The following is a 24,381-nucleotide window of genomic DNA, read 5'->3' on the forward strand; positions in this document are numbered from 1 at the left end:
AAACAATGGTTGGATAGCAGTTTACCAACACGTCTCTATAAACATAATGTTTATGAAGCACATACATCAAATCTGTTGCCAAGATCGCTGGAAAATGGTTGGATCACTACTGCTCGAGTGGGTATCTCACCGCTAATGCAATCCTCTATCTGTATAAGAGCCAGGTATACCATAAAATGGAATACTATTGCCACATCTCGGCAGTAGCTGCTCGGCACACTCTATCCAGCCTTGATAAAGTTCAAAACCGACTTCAAAACCTAGTAGGTGATGCCCTTTTCTCTTCCCTGCAACCTCTCATCCACAGAAGAAACGTTGTGAGCCTGTCTCTGCTCTATTGTTATTTTCATGGCAAGTTCTCGACTGAACTCCAATCTATGATTCCCTCTTGTCAAAATTTTACAAAAAACACTTTAGTTACAATCACTATATGCGATTTTCCCCACTCTCTAACTGTGCCTAAATCTAAACACAGATTCTAGGAATAGAACTGCCCGCCTGTGGAATACTGTTCCGCTGGCCTGCTTCCCAGTTGAATACAATATGGTAGCCTTGAAATCCAATGTAAATAAGGTCTTGTTGAACTGTCTCCTGAAATAATCAAATTCAACTCAATTTACACCATTTATGATTATTACACTGCCACCTTACATTCACTGACCCTTCATCTCGAGTGGCTGGTGAGCCTTGATAAGTGAGTTTTATTATTTCAATATTCCATTTTATTTTCATTTTATCATGTATGTCTGCTTATATATATATATATATATATATATATATATATATATATATATATATATATATATATATATTAGTTCATTTTCTTACTTTGAAACAATAACTTTTATTAAGTGCCAGTGTGATTTTTGGCTGTCTTTGAAAATGCCCCCAAATGGCTTCTTGGTCTAGGGACCATGTCACATATTGGTCACCTCTGACATTCGATACATATGCCATAATCTCTCACCAAAAAATCATTCATTTTTTATTCTACCCCTTCTCTCTCTCTCTCTCTCTCTCTCTCTCTCTCTCTCTCTCTCTCTCTCTCTCTAAAGTATTATCATTCGCCTTTTATTTACATTATTCTCCTTTTGTGATGTCATTCAATGTGCACCATGGCAAGACTCACAAGTAGTATATATAGATAGATTAATGTGGTATTATTTTGTTGCTGTGTGAGTTTTCACAATTTAATAATATTAAAATGTAATTCTGTCCCATCTACATTAAAAAACTGATCTTCATCTAACTCTGCTCTCGTGGAGAGGCAAGTAACTATTTACTTGCCTCTCCACGAGAGCAGAGTTAGATGAAGATCAGTTTTTTAATGTAGGTAAAATCCAGCTCTCCAAAAATCAGAACAGATACTACACTTTTACTCCTAGCTAAGAGGCCACATATGATTCGTTCAAATGCAAGGTTGGGGATCAAATTTTACATGCAAATTCATGTTATTGTGAACTATAGGTACCTCCAAATTCTTGTGTAAAATTGCCAACGTCTTAAGCAATATCAACGACATCATCATTCTGTGTCTAACTTAAATTGTGTGGTAAACTTTACAGATGGCCAAAGATGTTAAAATTAATAATGGAAGCAACATTTTTTTGCTATTGTTTATTGTGTTAATTTTATTAATTAGAGGTTTCGATACCTTTTTTGAAAATAGACGCTAAAATCAAGTTCACCTCCTCCAGAAGTATAAATCTTTTAACAATTAGAATAATTTCAAGTTGTAGTTTAATTTGCTATTTTAAAATTGCCAATAGTCATTTTTATATGAAAAAATATATTTTTTTAAATTGGAAACTCTTAAAAATCTATGTTTAAAACTTCATATCACGGAATATTGAAATTTAATATCATTTAAATCTTTTAGAAATTAATTAATTTTTAGAATTCTGTTTGTTTTTTTTTTCATTATAATTCAACTAATTATATTATGCAATATTAAAAAAAATCGTTAATTTTTTTTTTTTTTAGATCTAATAATATTGATTTTATGTCCATTTTTATTTACAGCTTTAAATTTCTGTAATAATGAGATAAAACATGTAATTACAGATTTAAATATAGTAAATAATCCTAAATTAAGAAAACTACTTAGTAAGTGTCCAAATTATAGAGAACCTAAATGCCTAAATTACACTAAATGCGTTAAAGAAGTAACTAAAGCACTAGAAGGTTTTATTATGTCTATGGTAAAGAAATATAAATTAGCACAGTCTACGTTTGATGCATGGAAAAATAGTATACTTGAATGCGTAAATGAAAAGGTTAAACATATAAAACAATTTAAACACCCTAGAAAAACCAATCCTCTTTTAAAAAATTCAGAAATACGGGAGGAACTTAAAATACTTCAAGAAAAGTTTGTAATAGTTCCGATTGATAAAGCGGCAAACAATATAGCTTTTATATGTAAAAAATATTATATACAACGTTTATTGATAGAAGTAGGACTTATAGGAAACGTTTCGGATACTTATAAAATAAGTAATAGTAATTTAGATAGCATTATTTTGAATAATAGTATTATTAGTGAAAAAGTAGGATTAAAGTTAGAAGACAAACACAAAAATCTTCCAGGTATGTATTGGATACCTAAAATGCATAAAAATCCAGTTGGTGCTAGATTTATTGTAGGTTTAAAGACGTGCATCACTAAACCTTTAAGTAAAGTTATATCTAAAATATTTAAATTAATTATAAATCAAATAAATAATTTTCACCTGAAAAGTAAATTCTATAGTAATATAAATCTATTTTGGGTAGTAAATAATTCCCAACCAGTGAAAGAAAAATTAGAAAAAATAAATTCCAGAATAAAAGCAAAATCTATAGCTACTTATGATTTTAGTACGCTATATACTAAAATTCCGCACGAAAAACTTATAAAAGAATTAAATGATACTGTAGATTTGGCTTTTGAAGGTGGAAAAGGTAAATATATAGACTTTTCAAACTCTAAAGCTTTCTGGTGTAAAAATAAAAATATCAAAACTAGTGGTTCTAAAGGTATTTTAAAAATATTTGTAAGTCATCTTATTAAAGAATGCTATTTTCAAATAGGAAATCTATCTATCTATATATATATATATATATATATATATATATATATATATATATATATATATATATATATATATATATATAAAATCACTATTAAAAAGATATATCTAAAACATATAACTTTCATGGGTGTAGGAGATTTATAGATGACCTTATATGTATAAACGATAATGATGAATTCGAAAAAAAAATAAACATCTTATATATCCAAACGAATTAAAATTGAATTGTGAACATAGAGGACAACAGGCTACATTTCTGGATTTAGATATAAAAATTGAGGATGGGATTTTTCTTTATAAAATATTTGATAAAAGAAACGCTTTCCCCTTTATTTTAAAGGGGAAAGCGTTTCTTTAGTACGTATGCCCCATAAAGATAGCACCTGCCCTGTTTTTGTGTTTTATGGAACCATTATGTCAGAGTTTTTGAGAATAGCTCGCGTTACTTTAAAATTAACAGATTTTATACCACCAGTTTCTAGCTTAGTAATAAGGATGATAAAACAAGGTGGGGATAAAAATAAAATATTTAAACAGTTAAATAAAGCATTTGTTCGTTATCCTGATGCTTTTGAATCGTTTAAGATAAACCAGACTATATTAATAAAGGAAACCCAAAACTATATTAGCAATGTATAAAATGTATTTATAATTACATATAATAAATTTATATATTAAAAAAAGAAATGTATATATGTAAAAATATTTTTAACCTTTATATATCTAATTTTAAATAAATAAGAATGTAAATATACTAAATACTAATCATAGTGGGGGTGATAAGTAGTTAAATGGATTAATCCTAATCTTATAAATACAAGATTGATAAATTAAAAAATTAAAAAATGTATCCATTTTAAATGGATAGTACCAGTCAAGGATCCGTCACTTGACAATCAGCCCAACAGGTGAGGGGCCGGAGACCGGCCCAGCACCTGTTGGACTGAGGTACACCGCCTGGGTAATACCTAGGAGGTCCACCCTCCCAGGCCTTGCCACCGGGCTTTCCGGTGGGGCAAGTTTATTGCTTGTTGCCTGAGGCGCCCCGACCGGGGAATGCCGACGGGGTTACTCAGGCAATTTTTAAAATTGCAGGAGTGCCCCTCCTTTAGGGGAGCCTGCTAGGTTACCACTTTCCGGCCTTGTGCCACATTTTGCTGAGTGGACAGCAAATAAATATAATCCATTTTAAATGTGGAAAGTGATGAATCGCACAGGTAAGAAATTCATTTTTATAGTATGAAAAGGTTAGTAATTGCAATTAAGAATAGGAAATTGGATCAAATGTTTGTAACATGTCTTCTTCCTAAGATTAAGAGTGGTGGTGTTTGATCAACACTGCTGAGGAGCCATGATGTAACATACTGGTTTGTTTTTAAATCCCCAAAACAGTGTTTCATGGTAAACAACTGATGATCCCTTGAAAAATAAATTATTGGTATTATAGTAAATTCGAGAGCGAGTTGATGCAGTGATTGCAGGTGATTAAAGGAGTTACTGACTAGATGGTTTTCTAACGAATGATAAAAAATATTTTTTTGTATAGTTTTAAAGGTTAAAAACTTCAAAGACTATATATATATATATATATATATATATATATATATATATATATATATATATATATATATATATACACACGTGAAAGAAATAAAAAAAAAAAAATTATTTAAACCCATTAGTTTCATAAAATGTTGCAATTTTTATAAACCTAAATTTATTTTGTTTATTTTTTTCGTAATATAAAATGTGGGGGAGGGGCAGGAGGGGCACCTAAAAATATTTCTCTTCATATATTTAACGAAAACTGCTTTTAGAATATTTAATTTAAAAATGAATCAGTATCGAAAATTTCATGAAAATCTGAGCATTTTTGCTTGATTTTTAAACACGGGCATGTTTACGTCTTCGAAATGGTCATTACATAGGAACGTCGTTTTAAGGCGTCGATAATGTAAACACGATTTTCAGCTAGCATTTTCATTATTTTCGTACGTTGAAAATTTAAAAAAAATGTTACTAGTTTATTTTAAGCTCCTTCTTTTAAACGGTACAAAAGTTATGGTCATAATATTAAATTAGATTACAGTTACATCGTGTAACATATGGAGGGAGGGGGGTATAAATCTGTGGCGCGTTATTACTTTTACTGAACTTGAACTAGTCACGTGTATAATAAATGCCGGCATTGGTGGAGGAGGCGATTTTGATTGTTGCTTAGCAACGGATACCATTAACTTACAAATGAAAGAAAATGCCGATCTTAGTGAAAGACTACACCTGGCAAGAAACAGAGAATCTGATGAACGTGACTGTACCACTTAAAGGGGTACATAGAAAAAAATTAGACGTTTTCTTAACTAATGAATATCTCAAGGTAGGTTATACTATTTTCTGGAATGTTGTTGTCAGAAAGAGAGACACGCTAACATAGCTCGTCATGTTGTGAAGTCCATTCTCTCACTCTCTCCCTCTTTTTTTTACTTTTCTTTCTTTTCCTATCACAAAGAAAATACTTTGAAAATCGGATTTCTGCTTTTATTTAATCAATATCGAATGAAAACTTCAAATTAACTTATTTTACTCAAATCCAAATAATAGTTATCGCATTCATCGTATTTTAACAAAAAATAAAAACGATATTCTACTTTTAGGCGATTAAACAAACTGAAAACAGATCGCAAAAAAAAAAGAAAAGAATTTTAAAAATTAGGAGAATAACTTTTCTATCTAAATTTAACGTTGTCAATGGTAAAACTAAGCAGTTATAAAAACATCTCTCTCTCTCTCTCTCTCTCTCTCTCTTATATATATATATATATATATATATATATATATATATATATATATATATATATATATATTTTTTTTTTTTTTTTTTTATTATTTTTTTTTTATTCAATTTTCACCCCAAACAAGGCACAGTGCCACTTTGAAGCAGGGGGCTACTATTAGGGAATTAATTAGCGGGGTCATTATGAAGGGAGAAGAGTAGAAAGATGTTTGTTAACATTACACTTGAACTTCTGCATATCATTGCAGTTGGGAAAGCAGAATCCCGGAAGGGAGTTCCAAAGACCCGCAGTTCTGGGGAAGAAACTATTGGAGTAAAAGGCTTTCTTGCACCTAGGGATCTCTACTGTAAAGGGATGAGACTTAGTAGCTTGTCGGGTTTGTCGGGGGTAGTTACGTCGGGGAGGTACAAGAGTTTGCAGTTCGTCAGAGCATTCACCATTAAAGTATTTGTAGAACAGGCAGAGGGATGCAACATCTCGTTGATGGGACAGAGGTTGAAGCCTAGATGACAGTTCAGGACCTATCAGGTTGGCGACTCTTTTTTGAACCCTGTCCAGGAGCGAGAGACAAGCAGCAGATGCACCAGCCCAGATGTGACAACAGTACTCCATACATGGGCGAATGGTTGCCTTATAGAGGTATAGGATACTGGCAGGCGTAAGTAGTTTTCTAGCACGGTAGAGGGAGCCAACCTTCCTTGCAGCAGCCTTGGCAATGCTCTCAATGTATCTATTCCAGTTCATATTCCCTGTAAACGTTAGGCCGAGGAGTTTAAAAGAAGCACTTTCAGGCAATGTGTTCTTGGCCATTGCTATTGGTGGTAGAGAAGGTTTCTTGTAGTTATTGAAGGAAACAAGCTTAGTCTTAGCAGCATTGAATGTGACCAACCATTTATGTCCCCATTCCACTACGGATTGGAGGTCATCCTCTAGTGTTTCTGCCATTTTCTTGGATATGTGTTCATTTGTTTTCCCCTCATATCTGTTATAGAGAGTGGTGTCATCGGCAAATATACCCATCTTCGAAACAATATTATCAGGGAGGTCGTTTATGAATATCAGGAATAATAGAGGTCCAAGGATAGACCCCTGAGGTACTCCCGCATTTATGTCATATTGTTTGGATGTATGTCCGTCGAGGACAACTTTAATTTTTCTATTACTTAAGAAGGATTTAATTACATTATGAATTCTTCCAGTGATTCCATATGATCTAATTTTCCTTAGAAGACCATCATGCCATACCCTGTCAAAAGCCTTAGATATATCAAGGGCCACCGCTCTACCCTCCCCTGTTTTATCCAATGAACGGTATATACGTTCAGAAACTACAGTTAAGATATCTGCTGTTGAACGGGCTTGCCTGAATCCATATTGTTTGTCAGTCAGAATTCTTGAAGACTGGTACCACAGAGGCGGTTTTCCAGCAGTCGGGAAAACAAGATTCGTTAAGGCATTTATTGTAAAGTTTGGACAGAACTGGAGCAACCTCGGCAGAGCATTTTTTTAATAGCACAGCCGGGATGAGATCTGGTCCACATGCTTTTGAGGTGTCTAGGTTTTTTATGATAGCATGTACCTGAGAAGGGGTGATATATATATATATATATATATATATATATATATATATATATATATATATATATAAAAATAAAGAATGCAGTTTAAATTCCCGGATGGGAAAAATATATTAACTTTAACCCATCGCAGACCTAGCACCTACATAATCCGACTTTTAAAATGTTTATAATGACCAAAGAGAATTTATATAAGGATGAAGAAAAAAAAAAAAGAAAGCCTTTACTAAAATTGTTAAATAGAAATAGGCTTAGCACTTGCATAAGCCGATTTCGCAAAAGTCTTCAATTTTAAAACAGAATTTAACTACATAAGGATGAAAAGAGAAAATCTTAACTAAAATTTTGTAAATAGAAAACGGGGATCATCAGTTGCTTACCATGTAGCTGTTTCGGAGATTTAAAAACAGGACAGTTGTTTAATACATGGCTCTGCAGTGGATAATACCACTTCCCCAATAAAAAAATGTAAAATAATACGGTTACTATTTTTACTAATATATGAAAAAAATATTTTAGATAAATTAAATAATAAAATAGAAAAAGAAAAACTATTAATAAGTAAGTTTAGGATTACAAGATCCATTCTGCGACATGTCAACTAGCATAATAATGCTATGAGAATAAAAATGCATAAAAGCTTAAGTACCTTAGGTACCAGAAAGGCTAATGGATAAGAGGAAGGAAACCTAGCCATACATACCTAAAAACCCATTATATAGTCTCAAAAAGCTTTTCTATAATTTGCATTCTTTATTTTTATTTTTGCATTTTTTTAAAATGCAAAAATAATTTTTTTTTTTAATGAAAAAATAAAAATAAAGAATGCAGTTTAAATTCCCGGATGGAAAAAATATATTAACTTTAATCCATCGCAGACCTAGCACCTACATAATCCGACTTCAAAAAAAAAAAATTTATATATATATTGATTGAGATTGTCGGACTGACTTCCTCATCTTGGTTGTTATTGTCACAACGTTTCGGCCGTTTTGCCCTCCAGCCTTCGTCAGGTGAACGGTTTGTTAGGAGTCTCGAACCCAACCCTTTATTATTATTACAGGGGTACCGTGTTCGGACTCCAGCTAGGCTTTGGGACATAGTTGCTGATTCTCTGTTTTTCAATGTTACTTTTTTCACTGCCTTCGTTCAGGATTGAACTCAGCACCTTTGGGTAACTGTAAACTTTGATACAACGTCTAGGACCACTCGGCCATATGTCACTAGGACAATTCTTAGTTGTTTTTTTTTTGTTAATGTTAAACCTATGTTGTTATTCAAGGTTTTCTCTCTCTATCAGAGGTGTCCAAATTGCATTCAGCTCTATGCTTGGTTTGCTCAGTAGGTTGTTATGTCCGAGCATGTGAGCTGTTTCTTTAAGTTTTCTCACTTTCCAGTGGGTCTCTCTGTTTATTATTTTTACTTCATCCCATAGGGGGCGATGATCCCCCCTCTCCATCCAGACATGGTTGGCTATACCCGATTTTTCCGTCTCCCCTTTAGTTACCGCTTTTCGGTGTTCTTCCACCCTTACTTTAAGGGGGCGGCATGTTTCACCCTTGTAAACCTTTCTGCAACTGCATGGGATGGAGTATATGCAGTTTTTGGTCATGTTCTCATCCATGCGGGGCTTCACTCGTACCAGGTGTCGTCTGAGTGTTGACTCGCTTTTGAATACCGTCCTGATGTTGTAGGGGGCACATATTCTCTGAATCTTTTCGGAGATGCCTCGTATGTATGGTAGGCAGACCGTTGGAGGTTTTTGGGTTTCATTCTCCTCTCTTATACTATTAACACGTCTGGTGGATAGTATGCTATCGGGGTAGTTGTTACGACGGAGGGTATTCTTCAACCTGACCATTTCTTGGTGGTATGTAATGGTGTCGCTACTTATTGTCTCTGCTCGATGTTGTAAGCAGCGTGCGATTCCATGTTTGATACTGTATGGGTGATGGGAGTTGAAGTTTAGGTATTGTCCGGTGAAGGTAGGCTTGCGATATACGGATGTCTTAAACCCATGCTCTGTGCGTGATATGAGTATATCAAGGAAGGCCAGTTGGTTATCTTTTTCTTTCTCCATTGTGAACTGTATTGATGGTCTTATTGAGTTCACATGATCTAGGAGAGCCTGGATGTCTTCCTGATGGGGCCAGAGTATGAAGGTGTCATCAACGTATCTTAGCCACATGGTGGGCTTTAAGGGAGCTGAACCTAAGGCCATGTCTTCGAAGTATTCCATGTATATGTTCGCCATCACTGGTGATAATGGCGAGCCCATAGTTAGTCCCTCCTCTTGTCGATATAGGTCAGTACCCATTCTGAAGTAGGTTGTTTCTATGCAGAATGTCAGCATTTCCATTAAGTTTGGCAATGGTACACATGTGCGCTCTTCTATGGAGAGGTCCGCAGCTAGTTTGTCTGGAATTACTGCTAGTGCCTCACTAGTTGGGACTTTAGTGAACAGGCTAACCACATCTAGGCTTACCATTTGGTTTGTACTGATGGGTGCTCCCTTGATCAGTTCCGTGAAGTGGGCAGAATTCTTTACATGTGTTGCTGACTTGCCTGCTAATGGGTTTATTATATCCACAAGGTACCTGCTCAGTGGGTGGCATGCTGAGCCTCGGCAGCTCACTATGGGTCTGAGTGGAATACCGTCTTTGTGTATCTTGGGGAGACCGTACATATGTGGTAGCTTACTGTAATGCTGGACCAGCTGTCTATATCTCATTGGAGCGATGTGTTCCTTGTTTTTCGTAAGGATTTGTAACAGCTTTCTTTCGGTTTTCAAAGTTGGGTCCTTCTTTATTTTACCGTAGCTACCATCTGCGATTAGGCCTGCCATTTTTTCAGAGTATTCCGACATGTCCATCACCACAGTAGCATTGCCTTTGTCTGCTGGCAGAATTATTATACTGCTGTCACCCTGTAGGTTTCTTATAGCCAGCCTATCTTCCCGAGAGATGTTTGATTTAGGAGGCTTGGCTTTCTCGAGTACTTGTCTCACTTTCCATCTTATTTCATCACCTTGGGTTGATGGGATTCTCATGGCTATATCTTCCATGTGTGTTATGATATCTAAGAATGGAACGCGTTTGGTTGTTGTTGCGAAGTTGAGACCTTTATTTAGTACTGCTTCCTCTGAGTGACTCAGTTGGCGGCTGCTGAGGTTGATGACATGGAATACTTCGAAGACATGGCCTTAGGTTCAGCTCCCTTAAAGCCCACCATGTGGCTAAGATACGTTGATGACACCTTCATACTCTGGCCCCATCAGGAAGACATCCAGGCTCTCCTAGATCATGTGAACTCAATAAGACCATCAATACAGTTCACAATGGAGAAAGAAAAAGATAACCAACTGGCCTTCCTTGATATACTCATATCACGCACAGAGCATGGGTTTAAGACATCCGTATATCGCAAGCCTACCTTCACCGGACAATACCTAAACTTCAACTCCCATCACCCATACAGTATCAAACATGGAATCGCACGCTGCTTACAACATCGAGCAGAGACAATAAGTAGCGACACCATTACATACCACCAAGAAATGGTCAGGTTGAAGAATACCCTCCGTCGTAACAACTACCCCGATAGCATATTATCCACCAGACGTGTTAATAGTATAAGAGAGGAGAATGAAACCCAAAAACCTCCAACGGTCTGCCTACCATACATACGAGGCATCTCCGAAAAGATTCAGAGAATATGTGCCCCCTACAACATCAGGACGGTATTCAAAAGCGAGTCAACACTCAGACGACACCTGGTACGAGTGAAGCCCCGCATGGATGAGAACATGACCAAAAACTGCATATACTCCATCCCATGCAGTTGCAGAAAGGTTTACAAGGGTGAAACATGCCGCCCCCTTAAAGTAAGGGTGGAAGAACACCGAAAAGCGGTAACTAAAGGGGAGACGGAAAAATCGGGTATAGCCAACCATGTCTGGATGGAGAGGGGGGATCATCGCCCCCTATGGGATGAAGTAAAAATAATAAACAGAGAGACCCACTGGAAAGTGAGAAAACTTAAAGAAACAGCTCACATGCTCGGACATAACAACCTACTGAGCAAACCAAGCATAGAGCTGAATGCAATTTGGACACCTCTGATAGAGAGAGAAAACCTTGAATAACAACATAGGTTTAACATTAACACAAAAAAAAAAAAAAAAAAAAAAAAAACCAACTAAGAATTGTCCTAGTGACATATGGCCGAGTGGTCCTAGACGTTGTATCAAAGTTTACAGTTACCCAAAGGTGCTGAGTTCAATCCTGAACGAAGGCAGTGAAAAAAGTAACATTGAAAAACAGAGAATCAGCAACTATGTCCCAAAGCCTAGCTGGAGTCCGAACACGGTACCCCCGTAATAATAATAAAGGGTTGGGTTCGAGACTCCTAACAAACCGTTCACCTGACGAAGGCCGGAGGGCAAAACGGCCGAAACGTTGTGACAATAACAACCAAGATGAGGAAGTCAGTCCGACAATCTCAATCAATGAAAACAACTCATCTCAAAAATACAGACAATTACTATATATATATATATATCCCTAGAAACAGTTAAACTACGCTGATGAGAGGTAAAAACCTTGAAACACGCGTGTACGTAGATTACTGTTTTAAAAATAATAAATAAATAAAAATGTTATATACGTCCAAATTAAAAAAGGGCGACTTTCTAAGTAAATAAAAAAATGAGCTCCAAGGCGGCGCCAATATTAACCGTATGTATCGCTTGAAAAATAACAACAATAACAATATATATATATATATATATATATAATTTAAAGGAGATTAGAACAATAGTCTAAAGAGCAAAGTGTATTTTAATGTAATAGTAAAATTACTAGTTTAATTAAAATACAGGGAAAGAAAAAGTGCTCGTTGTAATTTAGATATATAATAAGCTCGATAGGTAAATATCCTAGAGCTAATTTAATGTTTAGTAATGTGATTGATAATTTAAAAATCAAATTATAATTAAATTAAAAATCCGTTTCATAAGAAGGAACAACAACAAAATCAATTATTTGTACGATCGTTTCGGAAAACAATGTTTTTATTGTGGTAGACATCAAGTTACGGACAATAATTATATTATACGGAGAAATCATTGGTGAACGAGACAGCGTATCGATTCCCGTTTAAATCTGCCGGGTTTATAGGGCCGGCTAAGTCCGAGTGAACTAGATGTAGTATGCTGGTTGCTCGTTCGTCCGGGTGTTTGTTTCTGCTTTGAGGGAATTTTCTTTGAATGCAAATATTGCAATTTCTATTGTTTGCGTTTTTTGGTTTTATTTTCATCCCACAAACTACAGCGGGTAGTTTCGTTACATCGTCATAGTTACAGTGGCCGAGTATTTTATGCCATGTGTCGACGTCATAGCATTAATGGCAGCTGTCTTTGGTGCTTTCATTCTGTGTAGTCGTTAAATAGTACCGTCTTTTATGTACATATATTTTGAACCTTCTGCCGTTTTTATGTACAAGTTCATTTTTATTTTCTTTAAAAATGACTGTTGCTCCGTTTTTAGTAGCAGTTTTTACGGAGAAAATGTCTTGTGGGTAGGAAGGTATCAATAACGCCATTTTTAAAGTAACTGTGACGCAGTTTCCATTTCCGTCTACTAAGTGTATTTCTGCGTCTCCTCTTTTTAATGCAACGCCGCTGGTTTTTGTTCCGTCCGCTAACTCCATGTAGTGGTTTTCTGGCTGGAATGTTTGGTCGAAATTTTTTAATTTCTTCTCATCTCTAATGATGTGAGAAGTGGCACCAGCATCAACAAGCAAACCCGTGGGTGACGTCGTCTTCCGCATGTGGTAGTCCTCCATTTTGAATGTGAACGTATATTCTTCTTCAATGTCCGCTGCCTTTTTCATAGTGTCCCTACGTTTGTAGCAGCAAGACTCTCTTTTATGAGTGGTGGCTTTGCAGTAGTTGCACCACATTTTTCGTTTGTTGTTGGCACAGTCTGTAGATATATGCCCTTTTCTGCCGCACATGTAGCATGTAGTGTGTCGCTCGTCGCGGTCGTTGTTACTTACAGCAATTCTCGAAAAGGAGGAAGTTAGTTTCATCACGTCGTCGCTGCTAGACTCGTTTTTGTGCTTCAGAAATACTGAGAACGTTAGTTCTTTGTTGCTGTGAGTCACATATATAGAAAATGAGTCGAACTGGCTAGGTAATCCCTTAATATCATCGCGATGATTAAAGCATCGTCCACTGTCTGTCCGGCATTTCTGAGGGCTGTTAGAACGGTTTCTGTTCTTATAACGTAGTCCGTGACACTTTCATCGCTATTCTTTTTGAGAGACATTAGTTGGGTGTATAAAGAAATGACTCTAGGCTTCCCTTTTCCTGCGTAATGTTCGTGTAATATTTTTAGAGCTTTTCTTCCATTATCTCCAGCTTCTCTCATTATCAGGGATAAGTTTTTATCATTTAGAAACTGTACCAGTTCGGCATACGCTTCCTCATTTCTTTCATCGTCGTGTTCATTTGTAGAGTTTACGCCTAAGATGGTGTCTTTTAGACCAAGCGTACATAAATGGCCTAAGAATTTTACTTCCCAAATTTTGTATTTGGCTTCATCTCCGTTGAAAGATAATCTGCTCCATCTGTTTCCATTATACTTCTGGACCCATAACCTATTGAGTGGGGCATTTTAGTGGCATAGAGATAAAAATGAACAGGAATTCAAAGGAGGAAAATAGACACACGTGTTGACTGATGAGAAGAACTCTTTATTAAGGGAAAGAACAAAAAAGGATTATGCGATATGTACAGGGAAAGAGAGGTAATAGAGATACAAGAGTTATCGGACTTTAAACACCATAATACCATATCTTGTTTTAATCTTTTGTTTTCAGGAATTCCTCTTTTGATCTGTCATTTCTGGCTTATATTTGTCACATATGTTTCTAAGTTTGCTTTCTGCTTCCATAAAATTTAGTTGCTTCCTCAAAGTTTGCAGTTTGTTACTAATTTGGCTATGGATACTTATTCGTGTATAGGGAGTGGTGCGATACTGAAATAAAACATTCCTTACTTTGAATTTCCTACTTTTCTTTTTTACTTTTATAGTCTTAATAGTTTTAATAATTCTTTTGTTAAATCACTTCTCTGTTGGACTGAGGCCAGTATGGTATGCTTTAAGTTTGGACAATATCAAAAAGTTTTAGATATCTCTGAATGCAAAGGGTTATTATTACTTCCTTTGGGTGTATAAAACGATAATAAACACCTAAAATAGTTGGGGTTTTTTTTCCTTGAATTTTTGCTGATTCATAAGTACATTGGCCAGGGAAAGATAATTCTTGTGTTCCCCATCGTCATATTTATGTCAATGGACAGTTGTAAGATGAGTGAAACTTGCAGCCACATTTATAATATACACTAATGTTGCCTTGAGGTCTTAACAGATATATATATTATGTTAATGTTTTGATATTATTGTCATCTTCCATTATGGTTTACTAGCGGGGGTACCCGGCGTTGCCCGGGTGTTTAGAGGTGTGTGTGCTCGGGCGGTGGGGGGGGGGGTGTAACTTAAAAAAATCGGAAAAAAAAACTAACATAAGGTAAACGAACGATGTTAAAATTTCTTAAAATCGGAAAAACAAAAACAAAAAAAGAAAACGCAAATGTGATCGAAAAAACCCCAGAAAAACGAACGTTAAAACTTCTTTTGAAAAATCTGAAAATTAAAAACAAAAAAAAACATAGAACGTGAAAAATAGCTTAAATAACCCTGTTTCAATATTAAACCTTTAAAAATCAAAAAAAAAAAAAAAAGAAAGACATCTCACACCCCGATTCGAACTCACAACCTTTAGATAAAGTGTGCAAAACACCTGACACGTTACCCGCTCGGCCAACAAAGAGCAACTGAAACACGTTTGAATTTATTTATTTACGTGCCCGCAATAAAAGTTAACTCTGCTACTTCTATTTGACCTCATTAATGAGGTCAAATAGAAGTAGCGGAGTTAACTTTTGCTGCGGGACAGCTTTTGGGTTTGTTTACCCAACTTTGGCTGGTTGTTTCCCCAAGATGTTGGGGAGGGGGAAACCAGCTCCCCATTGTCCAGATTGAATAGCAATTGTCTGATATAAGGAGTTTGGCCCCACATTGATCTAAGCTGATTGCTTCTGGACGTTTCTTGGTGCAATTGCCGGGTACGGGGCATTAGCTTTGAATTAGTTTCGGTTTTATACAAAAAAGCTGAACGAACACAAGACGGGCTGAAATAGCAATAATGTTGTAAAAATTGACGTAAATAAATCTAGACGCAAATCGTAGATATTATGATCTAGGGGCTATATAAACAGTTCTAAGCGATAGTACCCCCCCCCCCCGGGACCGTCGGCGAAAAAAACCTTTTCGAGACATACAAAAAATGCGTGCGCATTTGCTGTTTATATATAAATAGATTTTTCCATGCTGACTATTAAAATTCAAATCATGTTAGTGCTAGCTAGGACTCGACTTGTTTCGCATAGACAATAATATCTTTGTTTTTTACTAGAATGGCTATTAATAGATGAAACGTTAGAAGACTGTCTTTATTATCTTCCTTGACTGTCCTGATATGGAATTTAGTGTCAATTTGCCAACAGTGACCTTGACTAATCTTTAATTTCCTGAGGTAAGAGCGGCACCCTTTAATGCCTTGAAGACAAATACCGGTTCAGGGAGGACGGTGTTAAACTCTTTCAATTTGGCAACATGTCAGCCAAAGTTAATCAGAACAACTTTCATTGTCTCTGCTCTACTTTAAAAGTCTTATAGGCCAAAAAAGCAAACTGGTTTATATCTTTTAAAATAAGTGTCTCCAGTTTTTTGTATAATTTTGTCATTCCATTCTCAGAATTAAAAGTTGTAACATCCAATTACAAAACAACTTTACTGAGTTTTCATTCCAGAGAAAGAAATATAATGAGGACACATTTCGTTTTATCAAGTGACGTGGCCATTTCTCAGAATTACATTTCTTTCTTCCATGTGCTGCATTTATTTTTGATTAAGATGAGCAGTTAAATGTATTTTGAAGCTGTAACTATGTTTAATTTCCATATCAATGTTAATACGAAAATGAAAGATTGTTAATATATAATAAGAATGTTAACACGTAAATAAAGGACTTTGATAAAGTTTACAAAAAGAATATTTTATTTGTGCTCATCTACAAACTACAGAGTAAACAATAATGTCAGCCTCACAATTTATGGCTTGAAATCGCTGCATCATCCAGGAGAGTATTAAGGGGAGATCACTCTAATGAATTGACAAACACGATACATAATGTTGTATCTTTGTTTTGTTAGGAGAAACATATATACCCCCCTCCTTATATCATAATGGATATATAGATATGAGCCAGACAGATCTCCCCTTCCCCCTTCCTAAGTTGAACAGCGAACAATAGAACGACACAACCCCTTCCTCCCTCACTGATCAACTATAAGCAGCAGTCAAACACCCACGCAAACATAGGTAACCATAACAACCGACATCACGCGATCGTGACATTAAGCGCGGAAAGAAAACACGCGAAAAAGTTTAGTTTCAAGCTGACAACCGTTGTGAAATGACGGCAATATTTTCTGCTCCCCAAAAAGCAAGAATATGCACCCGCGTGGACGACGCATGGTGACCGAAAAATGATCAGCTCAACTCAACTTGGCGGACGGCCATGAGACCAAAAAGGGAACTTTACTCCAACATGGAATTACCTTGGTCAACATAATCTAACGAAAGCCATTCTACCCGAGAACTTTGTCAGGACAAACCGCATATCGAAGATGACGAGGAAAGAAAAAGAAGTGATAAAGAAAAACTAAGGACATTATCACGTCATCGTAATGCGCTCGTCAGGGGAGAAATTCCCACCAAAAAAGCTAAGTATCGTTCGATATCCATTCCCTCATATTTCATCCCCCCTCAGCCCGCTCAATGACAGTCGAGTTCTTTCCGTGAAATAATTTCTTTCCTCACCAAGCATAAAGGTGAAAGAATTGGAAAAAGAAAAGAAGAGCGAAAGAGAGAAAGAACATGGTTACCTAACTTTCATTTTGATTGTTCTAATGTTTGTTTCAACTGTGACTTTATACGTTATCAAAAGAAAAGAGAAATCATAACCCCATCCCAACCTGATATTGTCTGCGACCCGACTTTCATTTTGATTATCCTGATATCTTGTTTTATCTGTGTCCTTATGTTTTGCCAAAGTTTGTGACCCGACTTTCATTTTGAATATTCTAATATTTTGTTTTAACTGTGACTCTGTGTTTTATCAAAAAAAAAAAAAGAAAAGAAAGAGAAGGAGAGAAAAGGAAGAGAAAAAATAATATATCTCCACCAATGACCCCCCCCATCCTGATCTGATGTTGTCTGTGACTGGACTCTCATTATGACTGTTTTATTATTTTTATTTCCTTCATTTGTTTTTTTGTTTGAATAATAAATTTATGTATTTTAACATTATTCATTTGGTGTCCGACCTTTTTCATTCCCTGCCATCTTTATTATTAAACATGAATGTTATCGGGTAGTCCATGATGATTCCACTAATTTGAAACTTGGGAAATGCCATGCGGTTGTGATATTATTACGGCTGGCAAAATTTCACACTTTTTCTTTTTCTTACGATGTGTATTTGGGTATAGAATTTCTTGCGAAATTCCTAACCCCTAAGCTAGACCCGGAACACGTCACAGTTTACAAGTGTTTATTTAGACTATATTCGAGAATATCATATTGATAAAATAATGTGATTTTATTGTGTAGGAGGATAATCACTATGAAGAGGCTGGAGATGAAAGAGTGATGTTCTGTAGGAGTCATGAGATAGAAAGATAAAGCATTGGAGTATTTGAGATATGTATTTATTCACAGAGAAACCATTACAGGAAGTGCCCGGGGAATAGCAAGTCTACAACAAATATTTTTTTTTTAAACACACACACACACACACACATATAACATACCCTCCCAAGTCCTTTGATATTGAAAAGTTTTTTTGTTTTTTTTTACTCACCTTCACCCCAAACAAGTCACATTGCCACTTGGACGTAAGGGCTACTAATTGGGACCATGCTTAAGAAAAATTAAGATTTTTGGTTTATGTTGCATTTGAACTTCTGCATATCAGTACAGTTTGGGAAGCAGGCAGCAGGAAGAGAATTCCAAAGTCTAGCTGTTCTGTGGAAGAAGCTATTTAAGTAGAAAACTTTCTGACAATTAGGGACCTCAACAGTGAAGGGGTGTGATTTTTTTACTAAGCAGGTTTGTCGGGAATATGTACATTGAGGGGGTGCACGTGCAATGAGTTCATCAGAGCACATTCCATTAAAATATTTGTAAAACAGGCACAGGGATGCAACATTGTGGCGATGGGACAGGGGTTGGTGCCTAGTTGACAAAGTGGGACCTATTAGATTGGACACCCTTTTTGGACCCTATTCAAGAGGGAGAGATTAGTGATAGATACACTAGCCTAGATGTGGCAGCAATACTCTAAACATGGGCGACTGATGGCTTTATAGAAGTACAGGATACTCTCAGGTATGAGCAGTTTTCTAGCATGAAAGAGGGAGCCCACTTTCCTTGCAGCAGTTTTTGTAATGTTCTCAATGTATTTATTCCAGTTTATATTTCCTGTGAATGTTAAGCCGAGGAGTTTGAAGGAAGAATTCTCAGGTAGGATGTCATGGACATCGGTGGTTGGAGAGGTTTCTTTAAGGTGTGTAATCTTGCATTCATCTTGGTTGATGTATTAGATGTTGTGATCTTGATCTGACTCCTAGTTCTGGGGTTGTTGGATGTGATGCTTCTGAATTTGGTTGATGAAGCTGCTTGAGTAAACTGAATATTGTGTCATGGTAAGGTTGTGATGCTGGTATCTTTGGAGAAGCTACTGGCAGTAAATGTCAACATTTCTGATGTATGCTTTAACCATTATCAGTTAGCACCAAATATGACCTGGCTTGGGAACAATGTTCTATCATTCTGCCTGTACTGGACCAAGTTTTTCCATTATGTACTTGGACCTGCTCCCCAATCTTCACTGGAATTAGCTCTAGCTGGTTACTATTATGCTGTTTCACTTTCAGTCTAATGCTTGAGGTAGAGAACAAATCATGATCATAATTTCTCATGATTTGTTCTTAGATGACGGTTTATCAGTTTGATTGCTGGGAAAGGAGAGTTGCATTTGCCAGGTGTTGTACACAAGATTAGCAATGCAAGATGTGAATCATTCTCCATTCCATATGTGTAATATTTTCTTCACTGTTTTAATTGTTCTTTTTCCCTAGGTCATTAGATTATGGATATTGTGGACTGCTTCTTACATGGGAGAAATCCCATTTTGTTGCAAATTATTTGGGACTTAAATTGGAAGCCATTATTGGAGATTACCAGTTTAGATATTTTGTGATTAGAGAAAAAGTGTTTTATTTGGCTTATCTTTGTCTGTGCAGTTGTTTTGGTAAGTTGACTGAATTAAAAAAACATTTGAATAGGAATCCACTACCATGAGATAATCTTTCCTCTGCAGTCAGAAGAAATTTGTGCCAACCTAAGTTAGGTCTGATATATCATGTAATATCAGTGGCCCTGGATTTTGTTGATTGCTACAATGCTGACATTAATCACAGTTTTTTTGTTTTTTTTGCCTGTTTTCTATTTCTTTTTTCATGTTCAGCCAAAAAAGGGCCTGCCTGGCGTTGAATTTAGTTTTTACAATTCCCACATGTTCCCGATGCAAAATCCTATGCATGTCTACTTACATGTTGGTTGGTACAACAATTTGCTTGCTTTTGCTGGTGTGTTATATTAAAGTAATTGACGTTGAGGTTATGCTAGTGATCTGGCAATCTGACTATAATTTGATGTTGCAATGTTTCATCATTGGCTGTCTAAGTTGTCAGCTGCTGCATTAAATTGTATTAAAGACATTAGGAGAGCACAAAGTAGTTAATTTCTGGTAAATTGTGCTTTTGTGCCACATAGCTGCATTAATTTACCTTGAGTATATTCGATTTAAAATATTACTTCTATAAATGGATTAAGAAGTGTTTTACCGTGAGTGGGGTTTTCACAATTGGTTTTGTGACAATGGTTTTGAGAGGTTTCTGATCATCGTTTATTAAAAAGTGTTGTCCATATAGGAATTCATGAAAATAGACAGCATTTCGAGTTCAAAGGGGCAATAGTTAATCTCAGCAGATGGAAGAGAATGGCTATCAGATACCACTGGAGTCTAATCATTATTGCGTTTTGCTCCAACCTGGCTCCAAGTTCCAGCATTTATACATCTGAAGAAACTCTAATAGGAAGCACTGGGTTAAAGTATTTTAATGTTGGACTCCAAGTAACTAAATTTTTAAGTTGTTGAATTACTCCTTTTTTTAGTTTGTCAAAGGACCACATTATCTTTTTTAACAAGAGACAAAAAGGTGCCATTTCATTTGATAAGTTAGGAATGAAAGTATTTTGGGTTTTTTCGGTGTGCGAATGATTTGATATGTAAATGGTTATCTCTCTACTTCTGGTGAAGGAGGTTCTGAGAAAGTGCCTCCTGATGATCTGTCAGGATTTGAAATTTATATCCGAAAAGATACAGGTTAAACTTTTTGCTTCTTGGGTTTCTTGTCTAAATTGAGAGCTTCCTGCTATATTAGACTGACTTCCAAATTTGTTTGCTTGTTGCAATTAGATGCATGGGCTGAGCTTCACTTATGATTCTAGTAATTTATAGTTGAAGTCTATCATGCTTATTTCTTTTGCTTACTCAAACATACATTCTTCATTGCTCACATTTCTTGTTTTATCAGGTTCCATCTTGAATAAGTCATTTTGAATAACAAACATTTTAGAGTGAGAGGGCAACATGTTGCATTTGAATTTTAATCCTTAAAAACACTCACTGGCATAATCTTTAACTAAAGAAAATTCATTCCCGTTATTTTGAAGTGAATTTTTAATTATCTGTATGAAGTAATAATTTTAATTCAGAATAGATTCTGATTAATCAAATACCTATTTTTTCGTATTAAATTACCAATTGTAATTAAAAATAATTTTACCTATTTTTATATTTTAGTTCAAATTTCAATTTTTTTTTCGATCACTGAATCCAGTACATTTATCCGCTTTATGGGTAATTATTATTTTGGAATTGATAATAAGAATTTACAATAAAATTGTATTTTCTTCCTTTTTTTCTGATTGCTGATTCAGCCCTCCCAAGATCTCCTACATTTTTTTTTTCGTAAAATATTTTCAAGCCATGAAAAAAAAAAATCAACAAAATGAAAATGATTGTTTAAAAAAACATCTACATATCGAAGTATGGAAGTAAGAATTATAAGCAGCATGCAAGGTGAGTCTAATATAATATGTTAGGTATGAATTGTGAATTGTTAGTATGGGTCGAAGAATTGCCAGAGGCAGGAGATCACCATTTTGTTGAGTCAGTACAATGTCTGTATTTATATGCCTGAGCCAGCTTGAAATGGAAAAGAAAATAAGGTTATGAGGTTCCAAATAAAATTACCAACAGTTTCACTATAATAAAACAATTTTATTTAGCGTTTCATGAAAACAGGCTTAGGCTAAAGACAGAATACTCAGTTCTAAAGTTTCATTCCATCTTGTTATTACTTAATAAAGAACTAAAACATGTTTTTAGCAAATTAGTGTCTTCTTCAGGAACTGAATTGTAATCTCCCCTGTTAATGGAGTGGACGAAAATAGCTAAAGCTAAAAGTGCCATGCATGCATTTCTAAACGAGTTTTTACCTGTTTTCACCAACAAATAATTACATAAGAGATTATGTGCTCATACAAAAGAAAGTTATGTAATTGTTACAACCGCTATAGATTTTCATATTTAACCATGTAATCCCTTCTAATGATCATGGATTGAATTTAGCCAAATACATTACTTTCTGATTTCGCCTCTTATCAGACAACATCAAGTAACATTTAAAATTTGTTTGAACAAAAGAAAATAAACTTTGAAAATGAAATAAGGTTTGTCCCTTTCTCTCTGTAAACCACGTTTATATGAAATTATATTTGCTATTGCCCAACAAAGGCCAACATATAAAACAGATGTCAAACTATTACTAAGGCTACTGTTGCTATTGCTGCTGTTGTTGTTGAGCATCATTCATTCATTCCAAATGAATCAGTAGATGATTGTTGGCATTCGTTTTCCCAATATCTTTTTAAATTTTTTGTAGAAAGACATTAGGTACTTACGAGAAGAACCACATGAAGGTTGCCAACATCCCTAAGTGAAAGTGTTTCTGTAGAACAAACTGGATTTGAACTTGACACATCCAGGTCGTCGTTAACCACTTAGCCATCATCATCTCCCTGCTGCTGCTGTTCCTGCTGAGAGTGGGGAAACATTCCTTTGAATTCAATAATTTGTTAATGTTTATTAATAAAATCTAAAAAATACATTTATAAGAAAATTTCCACAAAACATCTTACTCTGTGCTTTGTTTTTCTCTCAGCTTATAGACATCTGGATCTACTTCTGCTTAATAGTTTCTCTATTTTAGAAACGATAAAACTTTTTGAAAACTAAGACATTGAAATATATTTATTTCTTATGTTAAACATTTATGACAGAATAACCTCACTTTATTGTAAATGCTAAAAAAACATCTGTAAAAATTGCATGTTTCATTTCTATTTAGGTAAATTATGCCCCATTTTTCTTTGAGTGCTTTCTACGGAACTCAATCGATCATAAGAAAAGTGTGGCTCATGTTTGTGATGGTGAAGTGATTTTTCAACTACATAAAGAAACTGCAGGACTTTGGAACAAACTTGAATCAGAAATCACAGGTAAAATTTACTTTATCATTTATACAAAATTAAACCATTTTGATTTTCTTCTTTTTTTTCTTTTTAATCAAGGACCATTTTATAATACACTATCTTTTGTTATTCATTTCCTTGAATACAATAAATTTTAGAAATTATAAATATGCACTAAATATGGGATATAACACTTTCTCAAATAGGGGTATGACTAGTTAAAATTATTCTTTTTTTGTGCCTTTTTGAAAACCTTTGTCGCTGGAATATACAATTATAAAATATGTGTTCCCCAAACCTCTTAATGGCAAATATAAAGTTATAGTTTAAGGCATGTGAAACATTTCTTCAGCTTTATATCTTTCTGGCAAGATTTTGATTAAATTGACCTTTACATATTTTTTGATTGACCTTTACATATTTTGGGGTCTTATTCACATTTAATAACCTTTGTTAATATCTAAAATTGACGCAACTTCTTTTTTTATGATTGAAAAGAGAGAGAGGGGGTATGACCAATGACAAGGCTGTTCACCAGACATGATTTGTGGATTCTTTCCCCCCCCCCCGTTCTCCAGAAACTAGGCATCTTGGATTTTACTTTCTGATCCATTTGAGATGTAGAAAACACAATAAGTTAAGTGAGATTTGAAGAGTTCTTTTCAGATCAGGATGAACTTTGACACAGCTGTCCAATTGGAATCAGAAAACAGAAAACAGTAACAGATTGAGAGGTGGGAGTTGTGTTATAATTAAAATGCAACAGCAGCAGTGAATATTGTTTAAAGTATTGTTTCTTGATGAGAAAAAAAATCTTCACCATCAGCAGGTTTCGTCCTATTACAGGCGCAAAAGTATTTACCTCTGACTTTTACACATAATATAAAACACAACACCAGCATTTTTTCTCTCTTTTCTATTTTTCAAATTCATCACACGTGAGCATCTCCTTAAATCCAGCCTAAGCCCCTGGTCCAAAGGCATTTGGCAGATGCAACAAGAACATTTACAACCTACTAAACAACACACATATACACTGCTTACTGAACTCACAGATACACAAATTAATGCACATACTTTC

General features: G+C 35.2%; 1 protein-coding gene across 2 annotated transcripts in view; it reads left to right on the forward strand.

The window, feature by feature from the left end:
* The first annotated feature begins 5,289 nt into the window (after nt 1-5,289).
* The window catches only part of LOC145276908 (dynein axonemal assembly factor 4-like), a 92,118-nt gene continuing 73,026 nt past the window's right edge, over nt 5,290-24,381 (forward strand). For both annotated transcript variants that reach the window (XR_013868050.1, XM_080128371.1), the window contains exons 1-2: nt 5,290-5,451; nt 23,177-23,327. Coding sequence is in view for 1 of the 2 variants with exons in the window: in XM_080128371.1 (XP_079984497.1) it covers nt 5,329-5,451; nt 23,177-23,327 (274 nt within the window). In the remaining variant the exon portion in view is untranslated. The remainder of the gene's footprint in view (nt 5,452-23,176; nt 23,328-24,381) is intronic.

The sequence above is a fragment of the Euprymna scolopes genome, chromosome 5 (genome assembly GCF_053919585.1).
Source record: "Euprymna scolopes isolate OS-2025 chromosome 5, ASM5391958v1, whole genome shotgun sequence".
NCBI classification, from domain to species: Eukaryota; Metazoa; Mollusca; class Cephalopoda; order Sepiida; family Sepiolidae; genus Euprymna; species Euprymna scolopes.